A 23,442-nucleotide genomic window follows, 5' to 3' on the forward strand; every position below is an offset into this window, starting at 1 on the left:
GATAGAGTCTTACAGGGATAAAGATTAGATTAAGTAACAGGTTTAGAACAGTGGTTATCAGTGTGCTGCTGAGGATGAAGGCTGAACAAGTGGGTAGATTAGAGAGCATGAGACGGGAAGGCTAGTAGTTCAACTTGGGGTACCGAATGGAGAATTCGACTAGTCTTAAAGGGGGAAAACTGAGTAGAAAAGTCTGGACTAGAGGGAAAACTTGAGAGATAGGTCTAGGTATTGAAGACTTAAGAATGGATGATGTTGTCCATAGTAGAACAAGAAAGGTTGGGGTTGTGGCTCAGTGGCAGAGTACGGGCCTAGCATGTGTGAGGCACTGGGTTCGATCATCAACAATGCATATAAATAAATAAAGGTCCATTGACAACTAAAAAAAAATTTCGAAAAAAATTTTTTAAGAAAGTTGTGTGTCTCAAGGAAAGCTAACTTAACAATGAAAGGAAGGGTGTTAATTGCCCACTCTTTCAGAAGCAGAGGAGTATAATGGCAAGAACGTAGAATTTGGAGTGAATCCTCATCTCTTATCCTCAATTTCCTCACCTATAAAATGAGGATAGATCACTTCTCTCCAAGGATATTATACGTCCCCTAGTTTACTTATATTGTATTGCGTATTTTGTTACAAGTAGTTGTTCAGACTCAAGGATTGGAAGTGTGTTTTATATCCTCAACAGCTAAATAGAACACAAAAATAATACATAATGAGTAGTAAGCATCATTTAGTCCTCATCATAACTTTATTTTTTTTATTTATTTTTTTTTAATTGTAAACATGGGATACATGTTGTTTCTCTGTTTGTACATGGCGTAAAGGCATACCATTTGTGTAATCATAAATTTACATAGGGTAATGTCATTTGATTCATTCTGTTATTTTGTCCCTTCCCCCCACCCCTCTTTTCCCTCTATACAGTCCTTCCTTCCTCCATTCTTGCCCCCCTCCCTAACCCTAACTCTAACCCTAACACTAACCCCTCCCACCCCCCATTATGTGTCATCATCCACTTATTAGCGATATCATTCATCCTTTGGTTTTTTGAGATTGGCTTATCTCACTTAGCATGCTATTCTCCAATTTCATCCATTTCCCTGCAAATGCCATAATTTTATCATTCTTTATGGCTGAGTAATATTCCATTGTATATATATACCACAGTTTCTTTGTCCATTCATCAATTGAAGGACATCTAGGTTGGTTCCACAATCTGGCTATTGTGAACTGAGCAGCTATGAACATTGATGTGGCTGTATCTCTGTAATATGCTGATTTTAAGTCCTTTGGGTATAGGCCAAGGAGTGGGATAGCTGGGTCAAATGGTGGTTCCATTCCAAGTTTTCTAAGGAGTCTCCACACTGCTTTCCAGAGTGGCTGCACTAATTTGCAGCCCCACCAGCAATGTATGAGTGTACCTTTCTCCCCACATCCTCGCAAGCACCTGTTGTTGCTTGTATTCTTGATAATCGCCGTTCTAATTGGGGTGAAATGGAATCTTAGGGTGGTTTTGATTTGCATTTCTCTTATTACTAGAGATGTTGAACATTTTTCCAAATGTTTGTTGATTGCTTGTAGATCTTCTTCTGTGAAGTGTCTATTCATTTCCTTAGTCCATTTGTCGATTGGATTATTTGCATTCTTGGTGTAAAGTTTCTTGAGTTCTTTATAGATTCTGGAGATTAGTGCTCTATCTGAAGTATGATTGGCAAAGATTTTCTCCCACTCTGTAGGCTCTTTCATTGCATTGCTGATAGTTTCCTTTGCGGAGAGAAAGCTTTTTAGTTTGAATCTATCCCAGTTATTGATTCTTGCTTTTATTTCTTGTGCTATGGGAGTCCTGTTGAGGAAGTCTGGTCCTAAGCCGACATGTTGAAGCTCTGGACCTACTTTTTCTTCTATAAGATGCAGGGTCTCTGGTCTGATTCCGAGGTCCTTAATCCATTTTGAGTTTAGTTTCGTGCATGGTGAGAGATATGGGTTTAGTTTCATTCTGTTGCATATGGATTTCCAATTCTCCCAGCACCATTTGTTGAAGAGGCTATCTTTTCTCCATTGCATATTTTTGGCCCCTTTGTCTAGTATGAGAAAATTATATTTATTTGGGTTTGTGTCCGTGTCCTCTATTCTGTACCATTGATCCACCTTTCTATTTTGGTACCAATACCATGCTGTTTTTGTTACTATTGCTTTGTAGTAGAGTTGAAGATCTGGTATTGCGATACCCCCTGCTTCACTCTTTCTGCCAAGGATTGCTTTAGCTATTCTGGGTTTTTTATTCTTCCAGATGAATTTCATAATTGCTCGCTCTATTTCTGTAAGGTACGTCATTGGGATTTTAATTGGAATTGCATTGAATCTGTATAGCACTTTTGGTAGTATGGCCATTTTGACAATATTAATTCTTCCTATCCAAGAACATAGTCCTCATCATAACTTTATGAGGTAGTTTTTTTTTTTTTTTTTTCTCATTATAAATGAACTTAGGCATGGAGAGGTTTAATACTCTAACCATGAACATATGGATAGTGGTGGTGAACTAGAACAAACATTAAGAACAACATTAGAACAAACATTAAGTGTATAATAAAGAGCTGTGCTCAATATCAGTTTTCCCTTTATCCAAATTTGGTTCAGGAATTGTGCGTGATGAATAACTATCACTTCCCTCTGAAAGGTTTGGTTGAATTTATTCCATTTGCCCTAATTTAGTTCAGAGAATGATCTCTAGTCCTTGATACCTAATATTAAAGAAATAATAGAGCTGGGCGTGGTGGTGCAAGCCTGTAATCTCAGCAGCTGGGGAGACTGAGGCAGGAGGATTGCAAGTTCAAAGTCAGCCTCAGCAAAAGCGAGGAGCTAACTCGATGAGACCTGCCTCTAAATAAAACAAAGTAGGGCTGGGGAAGTGGCTCAGTGGTCAAGTGCCCCTGAGTTGAATACCCGGTACCCACCCCCCTAATAAAAAAATAATAGATCAACGAATAATAGATTATGTTCTGTGCATTTTAGTGCTATTTAAATTGTTGGGTTATTAAGTGTAATGTGAGCCATCATTCTGGAAAACAAAAAATCCATCTCTTCTGTTGCACTCAAAAAAACAAAAAACAAACAAACAAAAAAAAAAAACAAATGGGTGCTGGGGTTGTGGCTCAGTGGTAGAGCACTTGCCTAGCATGCCTGAGGCACTGGGTTTGCTTCTCAGCACCGCATTTAAATAAATGAATAGAATAAAGGTCCATTAACAACTAAGAAATGTTTTTTTAAAAATGTGTGACTGGTAGTTATAAAGGGGATACAAAAGAGGACTAGGACTTAGGAACCACGAGTCTCGAATTCTAGTTTTGAAGTTACTGTGTTCCTTCATCGAAAATTTACAAAGCCCCTTGCACATGCCAGCACTGTGCTGTGGACCTTGTGACCTTGAGTATGGCCTCAAGCCTCCTGAAGAGGATGCCAAGCCTGGCTCGTATGGTTCTTATGGATTTCGTAAGGATGTGACTCAGAGGAAGGGGAGGAGGCTGTGCAGACAGCCAGCATTCGAAACCCCTCCCTCTCAGCCCCTCTGAGATTTCTCAGAGGAGACTTTACAGCAAGAAAAACTACACCCAATATGGCGCCACCAGCCCCTCCCGCCTCGGTCGCCATCTTCTCGGTAGTTCCTGAGGCGGACAGGCGCAGTGCGCCTGCGCGGCCCTGGCATCCGCAGCGCGCCTGCGCGCCCGCCGCGCCTCCTCCCCCGCCCCTCACTGCTGCCGCTGCTGCTTACTGCTGCACTGACCGCCGGCGTCCGCGCCTCAGGTGAGTGAGCGCCTCAGCCCGACCCGCCCCGGGCGTGCGGCGCGGCGTGCGGGGGCGTCGCTCCTTCTCCCTGCCCTTGGCACCCGCGTTTCGCCGTGCGACAAGGCCGGGGGTCTGCACTGCCAGTCAACCTATCCTGGGCCCCCGACTCTCCGCCCTCCCCGGGTCAGCCCGCCCTCCCGCCGCGGCTCCCCGCGTCCAGCCCGCGGGCGACAGCGTGCGACCGACTCGGGTCGAGCCTTTCTCCAGACGTCTACACCCTCGGTCGCAGGGACCCGTTGCAGGCCACCCCCTTTCTTGCACCTGTTCTGCGGGCGGCAGAGCTCGGCAGTCTCCCTGGGCTGAGCATCCATCTACCCCCGCCGCCCCAGAGCCGGGGGGGCACGGAAGAGGGGCCTGCACCCGCCCTGCCCCTGTGCTGCCCCGGAGCAGCAGGGGGTAGCCGCTGCTGGGACCCCACGACCGCCCTGCGGGGGGAGGGCGTCTTAGCCGCACTTCACCGCGGAGGAAACTGAGGCACCGATGGGCTAAGTGCCGTGCCCAAGGTCACGGGGCTGACCAGTGGCGGGGACGGCCGTCGAACTCGGGGGCTTGGGCTCCTAAGGCCAGTGGAGATGGCATTTGATCTCAATCTTTTAAGTGTTTTCAAAAAAAAAAAAAAAAATTGTCATGTGTTTAGGAGAGTTGCTCTTAAACGTCATAAAAGTGGGCTGCAGGAAGAATATCTTCTTGTCGGAGTACAGTTGAGATGTTACTGTAATACAGTGTGATATTAATAAGAACTGACATTCATCCAGCACTTGCTGTGTGTCAGGGATCTTGTTAAGCATTTTATTAAGATCATCTCACTTAATACCTCAGCACTTACCAGTCCAGTGCTTCCCCCTCCCTTTTCATGAAATCTGCCCCCCTCTTTTTTTTTTTTTTTTCTCCCTGCATGGACAGCCACACTGTAACAGGTAAACCAGAATCCTCATGACTTAGGAGATAGGAAAGCTCTCCAATGGTGGCTTAGTGGCAGAACAGGGTATTCCTTGCTTGCCTGCATCCAGATTTTCCCCCCAGCCTGTCTCCCCCAGAGGGTATAATTAGCTTTCCTTTCCTAGCTGCCAGGAGAGCAGGAATGGGGTAACTGGGCTGGCTGGCCTTGGAGGTGACAGAGCAGATCTGGCGAGCACTCACCTCATTCTGGGACTTCTGGCTGTGTTCCATCATTGGGCTTGAACATTTCAGTTATTTAAGATAAAGTAAAAGGAAAGATCATTGACAGTGGTATTGCATCTAAGAAGCCTTTGGTTTTTAGCCCCAAATGAACAGCTATAAAAATATGTGAATGTTTTGCCCCCAAAATAACTAGCTCAAACTGCCTTTTTCTCCCTCAGCAAATCCTCCACATTTCAAAGAGTACACTAAATCACTCCCTTCTCTGTGAAGCCTTACATGCTTGATTTTCCCACTTAGAATTAAGCACACACAACAGGGTAGATGCCAGGTCTTACCTTAGGACTGTTAGACCCTTGAGGTCAGGGATTATCTTTGCAGCCCCAGATGCCTGGCTTATAGGGTCTGGTGGTAGATTCAGTGAATTTCCATTGCTTCTTTTCATTACTCAAGGGTGATGTTCTCTTGCTGCCCTTCTGTTCTTCATCTTGCCCTTCAATTTTTCTTTGCTCTCCTGTTAGATTTAACTTCTCATCATCACTCCCCTCTCAAAGGCCTCAGTTCACCCTGTTGTTTCTGAAAATTTGCAAATGAGAGTCTTGTATCAAGAAGCCTGTTTATGCACAACAGTCTAGTTGGTTTATGCTGCTTAAGCCTACAGAGCAGTTTTTATTTACACGTTTTAATAGAATGGTCTAAGGCTTACTGCCTTTTCAGTTTATCCCTAAGTAACATGTGGTATCCATTTGTTACATTCTTTTGCCTTATGTGGCTGACTAACCCTGATGATATCAGAATAATCACAGTTTTTACTGTATATCAGTACATAGTATTTGTAATAAATATTCAGAAGGGCCCTTTGGGAGGCAGCAGGTATATGTATAGTTTCTCTACTAAAATGAAGCTTAAAGATTTTTTTTCCAAATAATTGTCTGTAGATAAACTGAACTGTTTTTCGTTTGTTTTGTTTTGTGGTATCAGGGTTTGCCTCACGTGTGTTAGGCAAACACTCTACAATCAAGCTATTCCCCAAGTCCTTTTTTATTTTTGAGACATGGTCTCCCTAAATTGCTCAGGCTGGCCTTGAACTTGTGATCTTCCTGCCTTAGCCTCTGAAGTTGCTGAGATTACAGGTATGTCCCACTGTGCCAGGCCTTAAGCTAATATTATGTATGGTGCTGGTTGTGGTGGAAGTTTCAGTTGAATAAATTATTTTTCCTATTGAAAGAGTTTACTAGCTAACTGGAAAACACTGTATCTAACTTTAACTCAAGTCATGTCTAAAAATTACCATGTTAGTATTCTAAGCAAAGTATTATAAGATATAATGGATTAAGGTATTCCAACATGGGACATTTCATAAAATCATGTATTATTCAAACTGCAAATAAGCATTGAGTCCAACCTTCTCACTTTTATAGATATCATCTTTAGAACTGAATTTATCAAGGCTGTAGAACTGGGACAACAGCTCAAAATTCCATATTTTTTAATCTTTAAAAGATCTGTCAACATAGCTCAGGGGTAGGGCACTTGACTAGCATGCATGAGGCCCTGGGTTTGATGCCAAGCACCACAAACAAACAAAAAAGATTTACCAACATTTCTTGCCTTGGTGAATTCGTCCCTGAACGTTAACAGCAGGTCTGCTAAAATTCCATTTATGTGCCAAGCAGGGTGGCACACATCTGTAATACCAGCTACTCAGTAAACTGAGACAGGAGGTTCGTAAGTTGAAGGCCAACCTGAACCACTAAGCAAGACCCTGTCTCATAAAATTTTGAGGATGGGGCTGTAGCTCAGTGGTAGAGCACTTGCCTAGCACAAACAAGGTCCTATATTGAATCCCCAGTACCACACACACAAAAAATTAAAATAAAATAAAAAATAAAATTCTTTTATGTCTTTAGTTTGGGGGTAGGGAAAGATACAAAAATCTGATCCTTGTCTTCAAGGAGCTAATGGTCTGTTGTGGAAGAGTAAGGAACTGTTCTCTGACATTGAAGATATAAAGCTAATTGTTAAATTGTATGGTAGAAGGACGAAGGGTGTCATGGTAGTTCAGGGAAGGGGCCAAGAGGGAGTAGTATGAGCTGTGATAGTGACCATTCTTTTCTTGGAAAAGAATCAGGACTTTCTGGGCTTGATAGATTGATATGTCAAGATTTAATCAAAAAGAGTAGGAAAACATTTGGAAGCAGGAATGATAAAACAGACAAGATAGCAATGCATATTTAGGACAGTTTAAAAAAGTTGGCGTAACTGGGCTAGGGTTGTGGTACAGCCGTAGAGTGCTTGTCTAGCACATGTGAGACCCTGGGTTTGATGCTCAGCACCACATAAAAAATAAAAAAGGTGTTGTGTCTATCTACAACTAAAAAATATTTTTTAAAAAAATTGACTTAACAGCAGGGTGGGGTGGTGCACATCTGTAATCCCAGTGGCTCAGGAGGCTGAGACAGGAGGATTGCGAGTTCAGAGCCAGCCTTAGCAACTTAACGAGGTCCTAAGCAACTCAGTGAGACCCTGTCTCTAAGTAAAATACAAATAAGCCTTGGGGATGTGGCTCAGTGGTTGAGTGCCCCTGGATTCAATCCCAAGTATAAAAAAAAAAAAAAAAAATTGGCATAACTGTATTAGAGCAGTGGCTCTCAACCTTCAATGTGCAGCAGACACCAGGGCAGCTTATTAGCACCCATACTGCTAGGCTTCTCCTCCAGAGTTTCTGATTTAGGAAGTCTGGAGTGGGACCTGAGAATTTGCAGTTAAGACAGGTTCCCAGATGATGCTGATGAACCTAGTCCAAGGACCAAACTTTGAGAACTGTCAAAGAACTTATTCCAAAAAAGAGAGTGTGAGTGCATGTGTGTGTGTGCGTGTTATATACTAACAAGAGAGAGTTCTGTAAAGTACATATCAAACTATAATAGTAGTCACTTCTGGAAATAGAATTTATTTTACCTTATACCTTTCTGTGTTATTTTTGCATTGTGTGCGCATACTGCATTTGTGTTTTAAAAAGGAAAGAAAAATAAAAGCGTCCATTTTGAAGATATATACTAAAATATTTATGGATAAAAAAAGAGCTTGCTAAAGTAATCTAGTCATACAACAAGCATTTTTAGAGTGTCTGCTATATGCCAGATGCTGCTGGCTTCTGGAACTACAAAGCCTTTGCTAAAGCTTGCAGGCTGGTGATTAAGATCACAGATAGCAACTCTAGTCAATATCATGTGAGCTTCCTAAGAGGAAGGACCGGTTAGTGTCTAGCTCTCTGATAGGGGGCATTTGTCTGATAATAGGCACTTGGTAAAGTAAGGGATGAATGAATGAGCAAATCCAGGCAAGAAATGAGGACAGTAGGAAAGAAGAGGCCAGATGGAAGATTTTGGAATTAAAAAAAAAAAAAAAACAAGCCTGGATAGACATGATGAAAGGAGGAAGGGGTGTGTCAAGGATTCTGAAGTGCAAACATTGATAATATTTTAGGTTTATTGCAGAACAGGAGGTCAAGTTATCTTTCCACTTAAAAGACTGCTTGAAAACTTACCTAGATTGAGTAGAAGTATTTGGCAGGTTTCAGGGCTTTCTTTGGTAAAGGAAAAAAAAAAAAAATGTTTGTCTTTAATTACAGTGCTAATTCTGTTGTGGTCAAAATATTTACAATTTTGCCATTAGTTTTTCTCTTATTTACTCATGTGAAGTTAACTGATATATGGAGGATATTTTAAATGCTTATACAAAAATTAGTGGTCTTCACCTGGGGAGTAGCTCAGTGGTAGAATGTGTGCTTAGCTTATGCAAAGTCCTAGATATAGTTGACTCAAAATTCTGTGATATTTCCCACAGTACTTGACTGAGTTTGACATGTTATTAACTCTAAATAAATATTTGTTGTTGATGGCTGAAGGAAATATGACTTCTTCACATGCTGTGTTTAATTCTGTATAAACACTAATTACGGTACCAAACAGGCTATGCTGTTTAACTTCATGTGGAGCCATGTAATATGGAGCCTGTGTTTTCCCTAGATGTGGGAGAATGTGAAATGAAGCCATCATTCTCCCCAGCTTTTTGTGTGGATGTGCTGCTACTTTCTGTCTTCCCCAAAGACTTTATGTAGTAAATGAAAATGAATTTCCTAAATAGAGGGGTGGCTTTCCCCAAGTTTTGGCTATATTCATATTCATATAATCCCCTCACCACCTAAAAATGCCCATAATCTGCAGCCTGGACTTTTCAGATGATAAAGAATAAATTTCTGTGCGGGGGAATATAGCTCTGTTAGTAGAGCACTATCCTCGCATGCACCAGGTCCTGGGTTCATTCCCCAGCACCACACACACACAAAAAAGAATGAATTCCCATTTCATACTTGATTTTATTACTCATTAAGTTTTTTTGTTGCATGTTTTGCAATATTTTTAAAGAAAATGCTATTTTAGTGGCATAACAAGGATCACAAGTTTGAGGACAGCCTTGGCAACTCAGTTATACTCTGTCTCAAAATAATGTAGCTTAGTGGTAGAACACTTTCATAACGTACACAAGGTCCTTAGTTCAATCCCCAGTACCATAAGAAAAAGAAGAAGAAGGAGGAGGAGGAGCAGCAGCAGCAGCAGTTGTTGTCTCAGGTTTTGGGGTAACAGCAATCATTTTTAGGGTGCTATTGGTGCGATGGCCTACAAACTCAAATCCAACACACCATGAGATTGCTCCGTATTTCTAAAGATAATTTAAGATTTTAAATTACATCAAACTTTTCCTTTAATTTATAATTGTCACGTGGTTGTCTTTCTAGAAGTATCATTTGCTTTCAAAATAGACACAGTTTATTAAAAATGACACTTTTACCCTTAACAGTGCTTCTATATGTTTAAGCCTGAAGTTACAACTCCTGAATAAAAGTTGAATGGGGTTGGGATATAGCTCAGTGGTTAGGATCTTGCCTAGCATGCTTAAGGCTCTGGGTTCAATCTCTAGCACCACCATGAAAGGAGGAAAAAAAAAAAAAAAAAAGATTAGAAAGTTGAATGCCAAGCCATTGTACATTAAACTTAAATTATAATACTAGACAGAGAGAAGAGAAAGATCAGGCTTTTGTCTTTATCCTGAAGTTGGAAAAACGTGGGGGCATCAACTTTTGAAGATGTTGCTTTTTTTTAAGTCACTATGTTGGAATGGTTTTTACTAGAGTGTTGACTAAAATATAACTTCGGGTGATCAGATAGTCACAGAGCAGGCTGCTTTTCCTATACCCCCAGACAGGTCCTCATCTCTTATATTAAAGTAATACTAATAATACCTAAACTTTGGTGCTTTTCAGTTTTCAAAGTTCTTTGATTATTAAGATTCTGATAAAATTCAGAAACCAAATCTGAGAAAATTAAGTATAAGAATTTTATTTATTTGGTCAGTTGGCATCAAGTGGGAAGAATTGTTATTAGAGGGCTGTCTAAGCTCTGGGTCCAGACTACGTATGTTCAGATACTTACTTTGCTGCTTGCTAGCTGTGTAACCTTGGCAAATAACAAAACTTTTCCAAACCTCAGTTTCCTTGTCTGTAAAATGGGGAGGATTACAGTATCTCATTGATAAGACTGTTGGGAACTAAAATGAAATAATGAATGGATGAAGTGCTTATGGTACCTGGCAAAAGTGTACGCACTCAATAGACTTTGCTAGTGTGAGTATTAAGTATTGCATTTTAGGGTTCTTGTTTGTCCTTTACCTCATTCAGCCTGTCTTAAAGAACAAATTGTTTTCAGGGATTCTGCCTTATAACTTGTAGGAACACAGAGCCCATCCAAAAGCCTGTACCAGGGTCTTGCCAGCAGTAGCTTTCCTAGTGTCCTGAGCTGTATCCTTCAAGGGGAGAAGGCAGAAAGTTGAGCTCCTACTGCCAAAGTTACTTAAGTATGACCCCAATATTAGAGCTTTAGTTGGCTGGGATTAACAAGAAGTCCCCTTGATGGAACTTGCTTTGTTCTCACAGTTACGCGTACCAGGACCCTGAAATGAATAAAATTAATATATAGGGCAAATTCAGATTCTGCAAACCTCCCATTTACTGCCTTTCTGGAATCCAGGAGTGACACAGCAGGGAGGTGGGCCTACTGTAGTAAGGGGCATGGATGGCCTTTATCAAGGTCTGAGGAGGAATAGGACTGTTTCCTGTTATAATGGGATCTGTGGCCATGTCTCAGCAGCTGCCTTTGACCATTCCCCCCACCTTTGTTTAGGTAGGTAGGGGATAGCGTCTCTGAGAGTATTTCTTCTGGTAAAAAGGTACCCAGACTTTCCTTTATGCAGTGAAAAATCTGAATGAGCTGTATTTTAAAAAGTCATTGTTTCTTCCATGGAGCTGCATGGTTTGTTTATCCAACTTCCCGGAGAGTCTCCTGAGATGTTTTGCTTTCCAAAGGGCCCCCAGGAGACAGCAATGGAACCAACATCCATTACCCTAGACACTTGAAGGGATGCTTAAGTCAATAGATATATGATTAGATTAATTCAGGCTTTGACCCTGACAAAGCTTAAGAGCTAGGTCATCAGATATTGTGATTCTTACAGACTGGAATATGGAATGTAGCTCAGTACTCTGGAATATCTTTCAGAACCTGAGCTGGGAGTCCAAATCCTAGTCTCAGCCCCACAGCCAGCCAGCTATGTAGGAAAATGGCTTAAATGTTCCAGGTCTCTTTCCTCATCAGAGATTGAGAACATTACTGTAAACCAGTGTATACTTTCTAAGTGTTGCTAAGATAACTTCTAGACAACCGTAAGTGGTTGTCTGCCCAGTAAAGTCTGATTCAGGTGTCCTCTGTTCTGCCCAGCCTACTTTTGTAGCTTGTCTTCTCTTCCAGCTACATTGTTCTTAGTATCCTCTCAATATGTTAAGTATATTTATTTCTTTCCCACCTCCAGTATCCTTAGCTGGAATGTCCTTTTCTCCCTTCCAGCTATTCAAAATATACCCTTCCATGGCCCATCATCCTCATCCTCGTTGGAACCTCCTGACCATCCCTTAGTTTTCCATCCCACCTCAGCACTGTGTCCAAGCTTCATTTACCTCAGAATATGTTCTGAGCACTGAACGCAGTGTAAGACTTAATAACTCAATTAACTCTCTGTCTTCTTGGGAAGGTGGAACACATGGAAATACCACTAGCATGACTTTTTGTTAATAAACATCTATGTGGCATCTCATATTGTTGGCTATCTCATTATGTGTGTGTATTTTATAAGTTAGTTGATGGATAGGTATTTGTGACCTACCTTAAACTGTCATTTTTAGCTTTATCTCCTATTTCCTCTGCTCTTGCCAAAGTGGAACGTTTTCCAGCAGACCTTGTACTTTTTCATTTCCATGTCTTTTAAGTTATCCTCCTTTTTGGAGAGAAGGTCTCAGTTGCTCAAGACCTTGCTAAGTTGATGAGGCTGGATTTGAACTTGCAATCCTCCTGCCTTAGCTTACCAAGTCACTGGGAGTACAGGCATGTACCATTGCATCCAGCAGAATCCCTTTTTTATTCTCTTATCCTCACTGACAGGGATTATAATCTAATCTTTAAGGTACTGTTCAAATATTAACTCCTCCATGAAATTTTCAGCACCCACAGCCTGCATTGACTGACCTTTACCCTCAACTTCAGTAAGCCTTAGAGCACTGTGGGATGATTGTGCCACAGAGTACATTTGGCATTGTCTGGAGACATTTTCAGTTGTCACAGCTGCTGGGGGAGGTTGCTACTGACATCTAGTCATGGGGGCCAGGGATGCCGCTAAACATTCTGCGGCATACAAGACAGCCTTTCTCTACTCGCAACAAAGAGTGATCTGGTCAGACATGGTGGTACACACCTGTAATCACAGCTGATCAAGAGCTTGAGGCAGGAGGATCACAAGTTCCAAGGCCAGCCCGGGCAAATTGGTGAGACCCTATCTCAAAATAAAATTAGAAAAAGGACTAGGGTTATAGCTCAGTGCCTGTCTAGCATGTGCAATTTCCTGGGCCCGATCCCTAGTACAAGGGATTATGGAGGGATGATCTGGCCTAAGGTGGCAGCGGTGCTGAGGTTGAGAAACTGCCTTTAAATCCATCCAACTCATAGGCCCATGTGTAATTGTGTGAGCAGTAGTGATTTGTTTATAGACTGTCTCCCCTACTCAGTTGGACTTATGGGTGAAAACAAACTCCAATTGCAATTCCATGCTCACTCGCTCTTTTCTTTCCTTTCCTTCCTTCTTCCTTTCTTCCTTTTCCTCTTTCTTTCTTTCTTTTTCCTGACAGGGTCTCACTTTATTGTCTGGGCTAGTCTTGAACTCATGGGCTCAAGCGATCTTCCTGCCTCAGGCTCCCAAATAACTAGGACTACAGACATGCGTCACCACTTCTGGCCCAGATGTGTTTTCTTGTTACTCATAATGTGTCAGGATTTAATTTTAGAGCCTATGGCCTGATAGCAGCTGTTCAGTGTAGTTTAGAACCAGAAATAAAGAGGTCCTCATAGCAAATGGGTAGCAAGATAGTCTGTTGAATTTCTCTTCTTTTCACCCCCTGCTCTCTTCTGGGAGGCAGTGATATAACAGTGAACATTTGGGATTAGAAGACTTGGGTTTCAGTTCCAGCTGTACCATTTATGAGTTGTGGTGTTTTGGTCAGTACGTTTCACTTCTTAAGCCTCAGCTTTTTCAGTGATGCTGCCGCTGCCCCAGTGCTTTTCACAATACCAGTTATGTTTACCACAATTACCTTGTGATAATCCCGTGAGCTGTTAGATGTGAAAGTGTTTTGTAAATTGTAAAGTGCTATAATGTCTACTCATTTAGCCAGTGTTTATACATTAAAAAGGAAGACATGAGTCTGCTTGCTGTAGGAGTTCTGCTGACTGCCTTCCTTGCTAGTGTCCTGGCCACTTCCTGCAGCTTTTTAGTCATAACTGCTTCAGGACTGGCTCCAGATGACCCCTTTCAGCTTATTCTCCCCTGGTATATCTCCTTTATTTGCTGCATTTTTTTCTGTTTGGGTAGTCTGTCCACAGTCTTGCCAAAACCAAAAGTGATTGACTCTGCCCCTAGAATATAAACTAGTGGCCTGGTGTCTGAACATCCTGGCAAAGCCAAGGGTAACAAATTATCTTCGTCATGGGAGAAAGCTGTAAAGATAGTTTGTAGTTTAGAAAACCAATACCTTCTTAATGTTCTTGTCTTTTTTGACAATAGCAATATTTTTAAGCACTAAAAATTTCAGTGAACTTTCTCTAAGTGGACACAGTGAAGAGTGAGACTCTAATGTTCCTAGAGTAGACCAAGTGCACCCTCCCACTGATTTGCCAAGTGACCATCAACAAGTCATTGAACTTCACCAGGTTCATAACTGTATGAACTCTTAGGATTGCAGTGAGGGCCATATGAGGTGGTAAGGAGGAATACTTACCCTGGGGAAGAATGTAAAGCACTACTAAGGGAGCTTTTGAATTATACAGAATTTTATCCTTATCAGGGACCCAAAAAGGTCATCCTGCCCAACCTCTTCCCTTTACAGATAGAGAAACTGAAGCCCAGAAAGGGAAAATGCTTTGCCCACTGCCACTTAGCTGGGTAGGGGTCCACATAGGGCTAGAGTTCACTTCTAATGTGTTTATGGGCCCTTTCCACAGCTGGAGAAATATACGCATCTCCAGGCTTCTGTTTTCTCTGAATGAACAAAGACTTGTACTCTATCTCATTATACTGGTTTTTGTGGTGCAGGGGATTGAATCCAGTCTCCTGCTTGTTAGGCATGCACTTTACCATTGAGTTATTCCCCCAGCCCTGTATCATTAGACTTTAAAATGTCCCGCAATGCCTGGTGATCTTACCACCACTTCAGCAGAAACCCAATGCTTTTTTTTTTTTTTTTTCCTTGTTGAATATTTCCAGTTTGGTAGAAAACAAAAGCCACTTATTTTGATGCTCTTTAAAGGCTTTCCCATAACTGACCCTGTGCATGTCAAAGAACACAGGTGTTGACCAGATATAGTGGCATACACCTTTAATCCCAGCTACTCCAGAGGCCAATGCAGGAGGATCACAAGTTTGAGAATAGCTTGGACAACTTAGTGAGACCCCATTTCAAAACAAAAAATAAAATAGTTCAGAGGTAGGATGCCCTTGGGATGAACCCTTATATGCAAAAAACAAAAGCAAAAAATAGTGGTATCTCTCCTAGTAAAATTTTTATTTGTACTTCAGCTGAGAAATGTGAGTTTCTGTATTTCTAAAAGAATCTACATGGTCACAGGCTTTTCAACATGGGGACGTAAGCCTCAGTTTCCCTAACCATTAACTTTTGACTTTCATTGTCAAAAGTTAATGGTCCTGGGGCTGAGGTTGTGGCTCAGTAGTTGAGTACCCTTGGGTTCAATCCTCAGTACCTCCCCACCCCCCCAAAAAAAAACTGGTAAGAACCCCAAGAGGTTGTCTGTACATTAAAGTTTGAGTTCTAAAACAAGCAAGAATAAGCCCTTGTTTCTGAAACTGGTTACCAAGTCATCGCTGGAATTTTATTTCTCTTTCTCTACTCATTCCATGTTCTCCTTGCCCTTAGCTAACTGCTGAGAGAGTGAGGGTTCCTTTCCTGGTGTGATGACTCAGACCTTTATTTCCAAGGTGTCTGAGTCATTGTTGGTATGTATAGGATTGCCTTTACCTCAAGGGGTGCCACAGTGTGGGTGGAGAGGAAGGAACTTGTCCAGGTTTCCATGCATGGACTTTATGGTATAGTGGGGAAAGCAAAGATGTTTAAATTCTTACCCTGTTCCTTACATGTAAGATTTTGGAAAGATTCTCTTAGCCTAAATGTCTCATTTATAAAGTAAGAAATGAAGATATCTTCCTGAGAGGATTGTTACGAGGATTAAACATAAGGTGCCTAGAAAATTCCTGGCACAGACTTGGTGCCCTCCTTTCCCCCTTTCCTTTAATTTAGGCATGCCTGATTTTTACTTTTTTATTCTCTTCTTCATGAGACCAGGAAAGAAGGTCAACATCTTCTTGTCTACTATGTTTATAAAATCCCTACTAGTCTTGAAAATTTACAGCCTTTATGCCAGAGTAGAACACGACAGTGATTCCATTGTGCACATGCTGGAACTGCAGGCCGCAGATCCCCAGGAGGGAGCCAGTCTGTGCAGCTAAAGATCTGGAGATGGAGTTTTCCACCATGTGATCTAGTTTTCTTATAGATGTTATAAAACTGCTCATTGGCAAGGGCTTAAGGCAATGAGAGCTGTGAAAAATTTGTTTCTCCAGAAGAATGCGTTAGGTTCTCTAAAATCTGGAAGGTGATGTCAACTGTCTTGTTGCCAATTCCTAAGTCACCCTGGAGCAGCTTACTGTCCTACCCAGAATTCTCGCATTAGTCTGCATTGAGCCCAACTGATAGAGACACCCTTCTCATTTAATTTGTGTCTTTAAGTGTTTGTTGGCACAAACATTACATTTTTCTTCATCTTTAAAAGCAGGGAACACTAAGTGAATGCCATTCACTCTGGACCTGAAGGGACCTTGGGCTTTCCTCTGGCCCTGAGGCTCCTTCACAGGCCCGACCCACTATGGAGTTTTATTTGAATAATAAACATCTCATAGTGTCCTGCTTTTCCAGAAGTAAAGTAAAGAATAAAGCAAAATGGATTTGGAAAAAAAATTTTCAGATCACCATGTTACATGGAAAAAAAAAAGAACAAGTGGAAATAGACAAAAATGGTTGTCTTTAGGTGGAAGAACTGTGAGTAAAACATCTTTTCATTATTCTATGATTTCTACATTTTCTAAAGTGAGCATATTGCTTTTATAATAGGGAAAAACTTTAAAATTACTACTTTAAGTAATTGATAAATAGTAAAATACAAATATAAAGCAGCACAGTTTATTGTGCTTAATAAGCACAAAATGAGTAGATCCTAGTTAGGCCAAATTTTAAATTTCAGTCCTGGCATTCAACCCAGGGCCTCACGCATACTAGGCAGGTGCTCTGACACTGAACCACACCCTATGGGTTTTTAATTTTGATCTTTTTCTGGCTTAGTATGTGTAGTGTGATACTCTCTTTCCATGCTGGGCAGAAACAACAGGCTACAGGTCCTAGTCAGCCATGTGATCATAAGGATCAACAGATGACACTCTATGTTGCACCATGTTGCTAAGGTATGATGTTCAGTAGGCTACACTTATGAAATGCATTTTTTACTCACAGTATTTTCAGTTTACAGTGCATTTATCAGAATTTAACCCCATCATAAGATGAACATCTATAGTAGACTAATATCTTTTGAAGGCTCTTTTGATTCACACCATTAGAAGTAATTGCTTGTCCTTTGAATTCTTAAGTCTTTTCTTGTTATCTTTTTTTGGGGTGCTGGGGGTAACCAGGGATTGACTTCAGGGGCATTAGACCACTGAGCCACATCCCTAGCCCTATTTTGTATTTTATTTAGAGATAGGGTCTCACTGAATTGCTTAGCACCTTACTTTCGCTGTGACTAGCTTTGAACTCACAATCCTCCTGCCTCAGCCTCCCATCTGCTGGAATTACAGGTGTAATCCCACTGTGCCTGGCTCTTTTTATCATTTAATGGATTGCTGTTATCGCTACTCTTTAGTAAGCTCCTAAAAGGTAGGGACCTTCTTCGAATCTTCCACTGTGCTTTGCATAGTAGCTTCTCAATAAATGGTTATTGAATGACTAAATCCTCAGCCCATTGAATTAGCATTTTCCTTATTTGATGGATTTAGAGCCAAGGCAAAAACGCATGAAGCCTCGAACTTCATGCCTGGGAATTAACTGCCTGTAATATCCAGTGTTTGCAGCCTATCCCCATGACTTCCTCTGCAGTTGGATGGAGAAAAGATTTCTGTGTATCTCCATTTAACTTCCCTCCTCTTTCTGAACACCCTAATCTGCTCCCTCTCTGTATTGGTTATCTATTCATACATAACAAATCACTTTAAAACAAAATTATTTATTATCTCTCATGGTCAGGAATTTTGGAAACAGGTTTGGTAGAGCAGTTTTGGCTTAGGGTCACTTGTATGGTTACAGACAGATGTTTCTGGCTCTTGACTTGGGCTGGGGAATCCATTTGCAAAATGGCTCACTCACCTAGATGGCAGATTGGTGCTGACATGTTGGTTCCTCTCCACATGGACCTCTAGAGGGTTGAGTGTCCTCACAATGTGCTGGTCTCTCATCTGAGGCACAACTGGGAAAGGATCTACTTCCAGGGTCATACAGTTGTCAGTATCCAGTTCCTTGCAGATTGGTAGACTGAGGGTCTGGGTTTCTTGCTGTCTTTCAGCAGGAGGCTTTCCTCAGTTCCTTGTCATGTGGCCCTCTCACAACCAAAGCTAGCGGGACACAGTGTCTCTCAGCAAGACACATGTTAAAATATTATGTAGTATAACCATGTGCAGGTACTCATGTACATTCCATCACTTTTCCCATATTCTGTTGGTAAAAGCAAGACACAGATTCCACCCACACTCAATGGGCAGGGGGATTATGCAAGGGTGTGAGTACTGGGAAGCAAGAGTTGTGGACGCAGATGCCTTCCCTGTGTCTTTAGCACCTTAAACAGAGTGTGATACATGCAGAGTAAGTGCTGATATTTAATGAATGACTATAGGATGACCACTGTGTTTCCAGCTCCTGGCTTAAACCTTTTTTGTTTCTCCCTTGTTTCAGGGTTACTGATTTAATCTTAAGACTCCTCTACTCTCATCTGTCCTCATGGATGAACTTCAGGATGTTCAACTCACAGAGATCAAACCACTTCTAAATGATAAGGTAAAGATTACTCTGTTCTCACTAAAACATATGTAAGACTTCTCTTCTGTTAGTTTGTTTTCTGTATCATCTGAATAGTAACTAACTCAAAACATTTAACTTGACTTTCATTAGAGGGAATGCTTTTTTTAAAACATTACTTAACCTGCTCTTTAATGTCTCCTTTTTTTTTTTTTTTTTTCCTTATTTTTGTGTCCATAGGTCACATTCAGCCAAGTTACCATTGAGATTTTCCTATTTTATAGATAGAGATGTCAAGGGAAAAATTACACAGTGAAGTTAAGTAGGAATGAGGTGGTATTTGACTTAGAGTCCAAGTGCCTTGACTTTCAGTTTCTATAAGGAAAATTTTACATGCATGCTTGGTGATATACACAGGCTTCAGTGCTCTTCCTGAAGCTTGTCAAGTCTGTGATGTGACCTTTCTGTCAAAATCACAGTTTTCATGAAGGATGCCTAGATGTCAGTAATACACCTCATTTTTACATTAGTGTTAGAGAACTTCATCTTGACCAGCGTAGTTGATAGCCATCTGGACTCAACAAGTAGAGTGGTGTGATATGAGGTGCCAAAAGTTCAGACAACCTGGTCCCTCTTGTCCCTCTCTGTCCAGTAAGTGTGTTGGAAATTCTTTCTTTTCCACCATATTCTTTTGGCTTATTGTCATTGACCCCTATTAAAATACTCTTATAGCGTGGTATGAATTCTTCTTTGGCATCCTTTTGAGGAAAAAATTGATGGAGAACATGGATAAGATGGGTAAGGATGTGGGGGCACCAGAAGATACTGTTGCTTATTATCTTCTTCTGCTGAAAGCAAAGCCTTTCACAGTTCCCAGGGCTCCTGACTTATTATGTGTTTACTAATTTTCTATTGAATCCTGCCAGCCCCACATTCATCCTTGTGACCTCTTCTGTCCCTGCTTCCACGCCTTTTCCTTTACTTTTCACCAGATTTCTTGCTCTCTCCTTTGGCAGGGGTGCATATTTTTCTAACCCTGACTTGACTTCTACTAATTCCCCTCCTGTTTCCAGAAAACTCGCTTAGAGTTTTTTGTATTTTTGTGTATGAGAAGGGCTGTCCCCAAAGTAATGTGCCCTGAAGAGGAGGAAAAAAATAAAATCTGCATCTGTAAAGCTTGTGTATAGCCATAGCTGCAGACCTGAATATTTATAAGGCAGTTGAGAGTAGGCAGTTTAGATTCAGGAAAGTAGTAACCTATCACCAGAATCAACTGAGGATTTATTTAAAAAAACAGATTACTGGGTTCTTGGGTCCCATTCCAGATCAGCTAAATCAGAATAGGGAATGGGGGAGGAACACACACACATCCTGTAAGGTCCGTGGTTCTCAACTTTGTCTTATTAGAATTATCTGGAGAGATGTAAAAATTATTGACTCCTGAACCCTAACTTCTTACTGACACCTAATTGGATTAGTGTGATTGGGTGTGGGGTGTGGTTGAGCTTTTTTACTTTTTTTCAATCCCCGTTACCAAAAAAAGGAAAAAAAAAACAAAAAACAAAAAACACACAAAAGAGGGCTAGTGATGTGGCTTAGTGGTAGAATGTCCCTGGATTCAGTCCCCCTACCAAATACAAAACAAACCAACCAACCAACACTCTGGAGACTTAAGAACTGATTCTAAAGTTACTCTGATTAGCCAATGTGGAAAACACATGACCTGATGGATCTCAGGACTGGTACACAAAAATAAGGAGACAACCCTAACTCTGACCCTGGAAATCTACAGGACACTGAAGGAGGCACCTAAATGAAAGAGTTACAGAAATTGCTCAAATGTCTTATAGAGAAGGCAACTGGAAAAGGAAAGTGTTAGTGGATGTGCCTACAGAAAAGCACTGAATTAATATCTGATCCTCCTCTCTGACGTTTGCTTGAATTTATGGATTGAATTGTATTCCCCCAAAATTTATATGTTGAAGCCCTAACCCCCCATCCATGTGACTATTGGAGATAGGCCCTTTATAGGAGTGATTAAAGTTAAATAAGGTCATAAAAGTAGATTCTAATCTGATAGCTTTGGTAGCCTCTAAACCCCTGCTATATGAGGATACCATGAGAATGCACCTGTTTGTAAACCAGAAAGAGCCCTTATCACAAATAGGACCTTGCTTGAACCTTAATCTTGATCTTTTCAGATTCCAAACTGTGAAAATAAGTTTCTGATATATTAAACCTTCCAGTCTATGGGATTTGTTATGGTCGTCCAAAGTAGATAAATACCAAGCAATATCTCATTTCTAACATCTTTTAGCTCCTCTCTGATAGCCCTGTACTGTTCCCAGCCATTTCTCACACTCCATTTTGCACCTCTCTCTCCCTGAAACATGCTCTTGTCCCAGTGCTATTTGTGAGAACTCCCATGCTCTTGCTAAGCAGGTAGATAGGCAGAAGGCCCCTTTGGAAGGCCCAAAGAATTCCTCCCCCATTAGCCTCTGTCCTGCCTCATGAATGCTACTGTCTTCGCCCAGCAAATGAGTATTTTTGCATATGTCATAAAAAGTATAATGAGGAAAATACCTTTTGTCCATGATTTCATTTGATCCTTCAGAAGTTTGATTAGGTGGAATTACAAATAAATGAATTCCCGTATTGCTGATGAGTAAACCAAGGCTAAGAAAGGAGAATAGGTCTCTCCAACCAAGTGCCAGGGAGTGCTTGCTGTGTGACAGGACTTCTCAGTCTTGGGTCTATTGATGTTTTGGACCAGATAATGAGTAATGGAGATTACAAAAATGTTGATCCCAGGGTTCTCTCTCTTCCAATTCTAATATCCTCTTCCCTTCCCCTGCCTATATGTCCAGTCATTAGTAGAAAGGGAAACCTGAAATTATTGTAGGTTTACCTTACTTTGTTTTTGTTTTGTTTTGTTTTGGTTTGGTTTTGGTTGTGTTTGTGTGTGTGTGTGTGTGTGTGTGTGTGTGTGTTTGTGCTTTGGTTTGTGGGGAATCTGGAGGATTGAACTCAGGGGTGTTTTACCCCTGAACTACACCCCCAGTCCCTGTTTGTTTTTAATTTTGAGCCAGGATCTTGCTCAGCTGCTAAGGGTCTTGCTAAATTACTGAGGCTGGCCTCTAATGCGTGATCCTCCTCTTCAGCTTCCTGAGTCCCTGGAATGTGCCACCATTCCAGGCTTGGATTTACCTTATTTTGTACCAAAAGCCATGAACTGTACTATGTGGAATAGGATGTTTAGCAGCACCTTTGGCTGCTAAACAGCCACGAGATGCCAATAGCACTCCTAATGGTGACAACCAAAAATGTCTGCAGTTGTTGCCTAAATGTCCTCTAGGGAGTAAAAACATCTGCTTGAGAACCACTGGTATAGGAGAAAAGTCTCCAAATTGAGTAGGAGTAGATTATCTTATGGGTTTTTTTTGTTGTTTTGTTTCTTTTTTGGTGATGTCTTTTTTGTTTGTTTTTTGCCTATCCTGACAGTACTTGTTTATTCATTAAGCACCTTTCATGTGCCAGGTGCTTTATAATTCTCAGAGTATCCCTTTGAAGTAGATAATATTATTTACTTAGAAGATGAAAAATCTAACTGAAAGACTGACTTGCCTGGCCAGGAGGTGGGGAGCTGGGACTGAAACCAGCTTTCCTCCTTTGAAACCTGAGCCCTTCCCACTATACTGATCCTGTAGATGTTCAGGCATCACTTTTATGATTTGCCCTGTCTCTTTAAGAAGCCTAGAGATGTGAATTATTTCTTCCCATCTTTCTGTCCGTTCTCCTTATGAATGCTCTTAGCCAAAGACATTGCTGTACTCTACCAGGCTTCAGGGAGCTGAAGGAAATCTAGACCCAACCTATTATGGAGAAATTTGTCCTGAGATGACTAAGGAAGCATTCTCAAAATAGCTTTAAGTGAGGATTATGTTAACTTGTCTCTTGTCATCTGTTGGTATTTTTTCCATTTTAATTTTAGTATGCCTGTAATTTTGTCTATAGCTCAGAATTGTCAAGAAGTGGGTGACTTTTGCCATACTTGTTTTGTTTCAGTGATGAAAAGAAGCAACTACCAGTACCTACATTGTTTCAGGGAGGCAGAAATGGCACAGATGTATGAAATGAATTTTTAAAAATAGCACTTAACCATTTTCAGAGTATTTTCTACATATATTAATGCCTTAATTTCTTGTGAAGTAAGTATTGAAGCATCTTTTATTCCATTTTACAAATGAGACTTCTAGAGGTTATTTGACTTGCCCAAAGCTAGCTTTTATAAGGGTGGTGAAACTGCAACTAGAACCTACATCTTTTGTGCTGCCTTTTGTGGCAGGCTGTTCAGGCCTCCCCTGGCAGATCTGTAACAAGCAGAAGAGCTGACCATGCTTCATTTTCCCTGCCTTCCTCTACCTTCTATTAGTTAAGGTACTGTGGAGCCTGGTAAAGCCAAATGTCATGCTCGAAAAAACAAATAGGAGGCGACAGTTGTCTTCTGAAGAACTGAAGAAGTATCAGGAAGGGGAATAAATACCTACTGGGAAAAATGGAAACAACTCACTTACTTTGTTTTGGTTATTACAGTAGAAAGTAAGGTAAACCTCACTGCAGGAGGAGATTGTTAGAATCAGAAGAGGGGGGACCCTGGGATCAATATTTTTGTAACCTCCAGGGCAAT

The 23,442-nt window shown here is 41.1% G+C and overlaps 1 protein-coding gene across 5 annotated transcripts in view; it reads left to right on the plus strand.

The window, feature by feature from the left end:
• The first annotated feature begins 3,713 nt into the window (after positions 1 to 3,713).
• The window catches only part of Ndrg3 (NDRG family member 3), a 56,836-nt gene continuing 37,107 nt past the window's right edge, over positions 3,714 to 23,442 (plus strand). For all 5 annotated transcript variants that reach the window (XM_047540100.1, XM_047540102.1, XM_047540103.1 and 2 more), the window contains exons 1-2: positions 3,714 to 3,805; positions 18,693 to 18,794. In XM_047540100.1, coding sequence (XP_047396056.1) covers positions 18,738 to 18,794 — 57 coding nt within the window. In that variant the 5' untranslated portion in view covers positions 3,714 to 3,805; positions 18,693 to 18,737. The remainder of the gene's footprint in view (positions 3,806 to 18,692; positions 18,795 to 23,442) is intronic.

The sequence above is a fragment of the Sciurus carolinensis genome, chromosome 2 (genome assembly GCF_902686445.1).
Source record: "Sciurus carolinensis chromosome 2, mSciCar1.2, whole genome shotgun sequence".
Lineage (NCBI taxonomy): Eukaryota > Metazoa > Chordata > Mammalia > Rodentia > Sciuridae > Sciurus > Sciurus carolinensis.